Genomic DNA, 7,155 nt, shown 5'->3' on the forward strand with positions numbered 1-7,155 from the left:
AGACTGGTGGTGAGCTGAAATAACCTGCAGGAGGCTCTCATGAAAAAAACCCCAAAAAACAATCTTAATATAGTTTCATGGAAAACAATCAAACATACTCAAACTCTTCAAATATATATAAAAAATGTTGGTGGAATCACTGGGTTGGGTGGAAAGAGCTGATATGCTTGTGTGTATGAGGAGGAAGAGGAGGAGGGGGAGGAGGGGGAGGAAGGGGGGGGGTCTGAGTGTGTGATGTGGCAGGCAAGAGACTGAGGATGATGTGTGTGTGTTTGTGTGTGTGTGAGAGAGGGAGAGAGAGAGAGAGAGAGAGAGAGAGAAGGGGAGAGAGAGGCAGGTGGAAAGGGGGAGGGGTCTGGGGTGGTCCAGACAGTCGGTCCTTGTGTACCTCACACACTCGCAGCCGCTGCGCATCATTTGAGGGGAAGCCCGGCTGTCGCTTCGCTTTCCCTCGGTCAGTCCAGCCTCACCGCCCCGGCTACTTAATAACAATAATAATAACAACAACAACAGTAATACAACCGCTTCAGCGTTACTCCACCACTTTTTTTTTTTCTCCTCCTTTTTCTGCGTGTATCTGAAGCCAGCCGGTTCACTTCTACCCAACTCGCACCATCACCGTTACATGGGAAATACGGCTCTGCCCGGCGCAGTTATTCTCTCCCCAACACCCGAGAAGAAGCGCACGGTGGAAAACGTTTGAGGACTAAAAGGGAAAGCAGCTGCGATTCATGGACGTACAGCGCATCATGAGAATACTACAACTACCAACAAGGTACAACGGTATAACAAGTGTGAATTTGTCCCATAATATTACCATTTACCCTCTCAAATAGGAGGCTTTATTCCGTACAGTCATGTTTTGAAGACTTGCGGCTGGGTGGGATGCGTTCATTTGTTCTGTGTTGTCTTATCGCAGCAGTGGTGAGGATGTCTGCATCGCGGAAAATCTCCTAACCTGTTCCCGCTGCAGTGTATTATAGTCGGCTTTTCTTTTTCTTTTTTCTTTCCATTCAAAATGCCTATGAGACAGAAAGCATTGATGCTGTGTGTAGAACATAAGTCGCCTGTGTTGCCGTCGGTGGCCACATAAGTCAGTATTTTGTATTGTCAGAGTATAAAGCAAACCGTCAACATTGTCAGCTCCCTCACACAAACAGGAGGCTGAAGTCTGTCTATGCAGAGGGGGAAAGAGGGGTTTTTTATTTTTTTATTTTTTGGAGCAGTTCCTTTTATTTTATTTTTATTCTCATTTGTATTTAAAGTACCTCCACATTCTCCACATGGAGTCACAAGAGACACCCTACATGCATCATTTCTTCTTCTTTTTTTTTCTCTTTTTTTTGAGACCTTACAAGTCTCACGCATGGCTTGTGAAGTGATGATGGTGAGCCTTTATTTTCCATACAGCATAAAAAAAGCTCTAAGCTGTATCAAGGCCCCAGAATACAGTCTGATGCTGCAGTGATGTTTTTTTGTTTTTTTCTTTTCAAAGAAAGATCAGCTCCTGAATGGGACGGATCTTCTCTGTGATTATCTAATTCTTCACTTGCAGCATCATTTCCCCTTGACGTGACATTGGAAGTGAAGCTTTAAACTAATGTTTACCTTTCTGCTGCTGGATAAGACTTTTTTTTTTCCTTTCCTGATAAACAAGTGGAGCACAGCACAATGCTTAGACTCTCCAATCAGGCCAAACAAGGTCCTTGAATTAGATGCAGACGTGATGGAGAAGACAGAGCCAGGGTGAATATGGGGTGTGCTGCAGTATAGTGAAGTATTATATGTCTCTAATTATGAATATATAACTTTTGGTGCATTCTGAACTCATAAAGTCACATAGAGAGTGTCTAATATCCAGGTAAAAGCTATTTTAAAAACATCGCTCCAAACAAAATAATGTGTCTTGCCATTTTTAGACACTGTATACAGTCTGTTTTATGCTTCCACTCCACTCTGGTCTGGGCTCTCAGACTGCTGTGCATGTTTTTTTGGCAGTCAGTGTCAGCTGATTGGAAAGCAACCAAAAGTTCGGGGCTCAGAACTCTCGTCTTAATCTATTTTAATTTTCAGAAATTAGGCTGTAGCACCGGGAGGAGAAACTGAGACAAATTGAATGATTTAAGTCACATGATCATCTCTCATGGCCACACCAACCTTTATTAAGGACCGCTCCTGTTCTGTTCTTATTCAGTTTACAGTTCATCTTAAATCCTGCCCTCAACATGAGGAACAAAGTGAATGAGAATTTAGCCTTTTGGCACCTGTCGTTAATAAAATATTGCCCACATAGTGCTCATTATCAACCCACTGATGACTCACCCTCAACACAATGCAAGTTGTCCCACTGCTAATTGATATATTCACCAGGCTACATTATATATTCATATTGTATTGTAACGTTCTCCTCTCTCCACCGTCACTGTAGCATCAAACAAACTGATCTGCCCTGTAATATTTTGTGTGTTTAACATATTCACAGACCTGAACTGAAAAAAAAACAAAATAAAATCATTCCTGAGAATAAAAAGACAAAAAATTCTTTGTTCACAGGGAGGACCTGGCATGGACCGCTGTATCTAAATGAAGTGGTTCAGCCATGCAATGTTCCTGGAAGGCAGTGATTCTGCTGGCCTTGGCCTCCATTGCCATCCAGTACACGGCCATCCGGACACTCACCTCCAAGCCTTTCCAGCTGTGCCCGTTGCCCAGCCCCCAGAACTGTGGTCTGGGAGGCCAAGAGACAGAACCTCCCTTTGAGCGGGGCGCTGCAGGCGGTGGAGGCTGCGATGACTACCCTTACTTTTCCATCAATGCCACGCGTAAAACGCACATCCTGGTCCTGGCCACCACCCGTAGCGGCTCCTCCTTCGTTGGCCAGCTGCTCAACCAGCACCAGGAGGTATTCTACCTGTTTGAGCCTCTTTATCATGTTCAGACCACTCTGATCCCACGTCTGTCGCACAGCCGCAATGCTGCGGACCGCCGCGTGATGCTGGGCGCCAGTCGGGACCTGCTGCGCAGCCTGTACGGTTGTGACCTCTATTTCCTGGAGAGCTACATCAAACCGACACCCACAAACCACACCACGGATAAACTGTTCCGCCGTGGTGCCAGCCGAGCATTGTGCCAGCAGCCTGTGTGCGATGCCTTCGGTCCCACTGATGTTAATGTGGAGGAAGGGGACTGTGTTAAGAAATGTGCGACTCTAAACATGACCTTAGCGACAGAGGCGTGCCGGGAGAAGCGGCACGTGGCGATCAAAATTGTTCGCGTGCCGGAGATTGGAGATCTACGCGCTTTGGTGGAAGACCCACGGCTGAATATCAAGGTGATTCAACTCGTCAGAGACCCGCGTGGTATCCTGTCATCACGGATTGAGACCTTCAGGGATACCTATCGTCTGTGGCGTATTTGGAGGGCCACAGGGAGACGGCCCTATAATCTAGACTTGAGTCAGCTTACAGTTGTCTGCGAAGACTTTCTCAGTTCTGTTTCAACCGGTCTCAGCCATCCCTACTGGCTGAAAGGGAAATACATGTTGGTTCGCTATGAGGATTTGGCTAGAAATCCACTTCAAAAGACAAAGGAGATCTACGACTATCTGGGGCTGCCTATGGATAAAAACGTGGAAGACTGGATACATGCAAACACTCGGGGCAGCAACGAGCCCTCAGCAAAACACAAGTTTGGTACAGTGAGGGATTCAGCAGCTAATGCGGAGAGTTGGCGTTTGAAACTGTCTTATGACATGGTAGAATACACACAGACTGTGTGTCAAAAAGTACTTCACCAGCTGGGATACAAGGCTGTGAAATCAGTAGAGGAACTGAAAAATATGTCGCTCTCACTGGTACAGGACAAAACTTTTGTACCTTTTTTGTAACAAAGATAGTTCTCTAATGACTATTTTTGATATATTTATAATTGTTGCCTTATAAGTTCCTTAGTTTATTGTTTCTGTAATTTTGTTTCTTCAAATTTGCACTAAACTTTAAAGATTTTGAATGCACAGAAGGGAACTGTGGATGATTCCCCCAATGTTACAGAACAGCACACTTAAAACACAAAGTAATGAAACAAGCTAGTTTACAAATGTCTCATTATTTAGCTTTTCCATCCATAGAACCAAGACAACGCACTGTCTGCATTAGTTTCCTGTATACAAGCTGTTGTTTCAACAAAAGTAAAATGTTGCCCTTCAAAAACATGGGATGAGGTTTGGTGAAGCAGACATGTCTTTTTTTTGTTTTGTTTTTTTAGATCTGTGATGGCAAATTTGGACTGTACAAGCCCTACTGTGCAATAAATAGTGAATGTCGCAGTCAACCTTTACCACTATGGCATTTGTATCCATGTGGGAAGAGAAGAGATGCTTCTGACAGATGCCACACTTGCAAAGGATAATTGCAGACAATTAATAGGCTCTCAAGTTAAAAGGACAGAGTCCCACTGGAGGTCATGAGTGTATCGTCAGAGGATTTACAACCATCTGCGATAGACAAATGCACACTAATGAGAGGTAATGCTGAAATCTTCATTACCGTTGGTGGTTAAGGGAATAAAATCATATTTTTTCAAGATTATTACAGCATTTAAAAAAAATGTGGATGTAGACATTATGTAGGTTCTAATACAAGCAGATACGGAAACAATGTGATGAACTGTATTTGTCAGTTTTATTTATTACTTTATTTATTTTTCAATTTGCAGAATCAACTCATTCTGAATCATTCACAGTGTGAAATCTACACTGACTTTTTAGTTAAAAATGTCATTGATGAAACAGTGAAAGATTCCTTTGTTTTTATGTCATCTGATAAGGAAGGTATGAAAACAGCAAACACCACACAACAAAAATATTCTCCCCCAGGTAAAATAACACAGCTCTTTAGACCGTGTTTATCTTCCATATGAAACATTAATAACTGAGGAAGATATGTCTGTGTAGAACAGGTCGCACTGCAGATTCTCATTTTTCCAGGATGTGTGGGATAGCTTAAACTGTACAACACAACCACATTCACAAAGTGTATCTACACTGTTTACATACAAGGACTATTAAAAGAATGGCTGTACATAATCTGGGACAAATCCTCTGATCATTATAGTAACAGTTGGTATGATGTTTCAACCAGGCAGGTTAAAGGGGTCAATGCAGTGAAATACAAAGTATGCAAGAATCATGTAATGTGCCCTTTGCTGTCCTACTCCTTAAAACAACGCTGAACACATTGAACGGCTGTGGAAGTATTGAGTAGACTCTTATTTATTTTTTAATTTCTTTAAACTTTTGTCTTTTGGATTTCTAATCCAATTTTACAAAACATTTCTAAACTCAAGCACAAATAAAAATCAAAATAATTGCCAGAATTATTTGATGTAAAATTATCCATATTATAAGCTGTTTGATATTGATGGACTCTTTGAACATTATTGGTGCAAAAAAAAATATAAATATGGATTTAAGCCCCCCAGTGGGCACCCACCAGCACAAAGTAGTGTTCTGGTAAACATTCCCACAGTGACTGCATATTTACCTGCCTGTACACAGGACAGTTCCAGCCATTGTGCAGAATACAGTGATCATTCCAAGCTGTGCAGTGTATTTCTGAACCTCTCTCTGTTACTGTAGCAGCTTAAATTGAACCTGAGTTTGCATTATGTAGCGCAGACGCCGTCACGATTTGTGCGCATGAAACACAGCTGCAGATATAAAACACAGATACATGCTTTAGAGTGCGATTGGTAAACATGCTAAATTTAATTAATAACGACGAGCGTGTTGCATTTAAGACTTGACTGGAATGCCACAAAGCGCAGGGATGATTAAATGCAAAAGTAAAAAATAATAATTCTAGTTTTGAATTTTATCCGGTGAAGGTGCGATAACGCTGTAGATGTGATAAATGTGCAGGTACACCCAGAGTAAAGATCACAGTCGTGTCAGTCCTCGATACTGATAAAACTGTCAACGTTTTTTGTTTTTTTTTACCTTCTGGTTTCTGTTAGTTTCAGCCTTAAACAAACCTCACTTTGAATTTTGATTTCCATGATGCCTATAACGTTGTGTCTGAATAACATTGGGCCAAAAGATGTCTATTGATTTTCATGCAGTGACCACTTGTTTACCCATAAGATAGAAACCCTGTGAATGGAGCATCACACGCCCTGGCTCATCAGTATTGGTGACTGGATGTCCATTGAGATGCAGAGCACAAACCTTTGATCCTCCTCTGTGCTGAGGCTGGAGGCAAACTCTCTCTCTCTCTTTCACTATACCTCTCCCCCTCTCTCTCTCTGCTTGTGCTTTCTCCATCATCCACCCCTTTTTTTTTCCTTTTTTTTTTACAGAGATCTCAGGGGATTGTTCCTTTGCTTCAGTGCTCACTCTCTGTTTTTCACTTTACCTCTGAATCTTCTGGATGTGCTTGGCATACTTTTAATTTTAAAACTGAACTCTGCTGCAAAGCTGCGCTTGTGTACATTCACATGATCTCTTTTAGCACGACATAGTTTGGGAAATACGCTTGCTCACTTTCGTGTCTGTGCATGAAATACGAAGCTACAACTAGCAGCTGGTTAGCTTAGCTCAGCACAAAGGACTGGAAACGTGGGCAAACAGCTCATGTGACTCTCTCTGATGATAATACGCCAGGCTGTTTCTTGGCTAGCCTCCCTGTTTGTCCTGTGCCACATTGATCCAATCAGTTTCGGGTTGTAGCTACATATTTACTGTACATACATGAGAGTGGTATCGATCTAATGCTGCCAGAAAGTAAATGAGTGTATTTCCTAAAATGTCAGTGATCATAGGACAAGCTGTTGTGTGACAGGCGGTCTTTAACCTGACCATGGCGCCAATAAATCTCATTTATTAGCTTTAATGGATTCAAGAATGCATCGGCAGCACCGGTCCCTGAAAAGTAGAGCTAGACTTTGCCTTTGCTGAGTCATTTATATCTCATTTGCTTATGGTTAAATAATGAGAACTAACATCATCGGACAGGTTGTCAATAGTCCTGCAGTTGACTGATATCCTAGCTGAACATGCACCCGTCTGAACTGAAGCTCTTAATTAAACTTAACTTGGCTCCTTGCTTCTTAACGCTGGACTGTGACAGTGTTGCCCTGACCCCCGCACGCAGTTTGCCG

General features: G+C 42.4%; 1 protein-coding gene across 1 annotated transcript; it reads left to right on the top strand.

Moving 5' to 3' along the window:
- The first annotated feature begins 445 nt into the window (after nucleotides 1-445).
- Nucleotides 446-5,252, top strand: chst1 (carbohydrate sulfotransferase 1). The gene is made up of 2 exons (XM_022748872.1): nucleotides 446-775; nucleotides 2,554-5,252. Exon 2 carries the CDS (start codon nucleotides 2,600-2,602, stop codon nucleotides 3,884-3,886), a length of 1,287 nt encoding a protein of 428 aa, XP_022604593.1. The 5' UTR covers nucleotides 446-775; nucleotides 2,554-2,599; the 3' UTR covers nucleotides 3,887-5,252.
- The last annotated feature ends 1,903 nt before the right edge of the window (nucleotides 5,253-7,155 follow it).

The sequence above is a fragment of the Seriola dumerili genome, unplaced genomic scaffold (genome assembly GCF_002260705.1).
Source record: "Seriola dumerili isolate Sdu_G_001 unplaced genomic scaffold, Sdu_1.0 BDQW01000011.1, whole genome shotgun sequence".
NCBI lineage: Eukaryota > Metazoa > Chordata > Actinopteri > Carangiformes > Carangidae > Seriola > Seriola dumerili.

Coding starts and splice junctions, on each gene's coding strand:
- chst1 (XM_022748872.1), top strand. CDS start 2,600: ATGCAATGTTCCTGGAAGGCAGTGATTCTGCTGGCCTTGGCCTCCATT.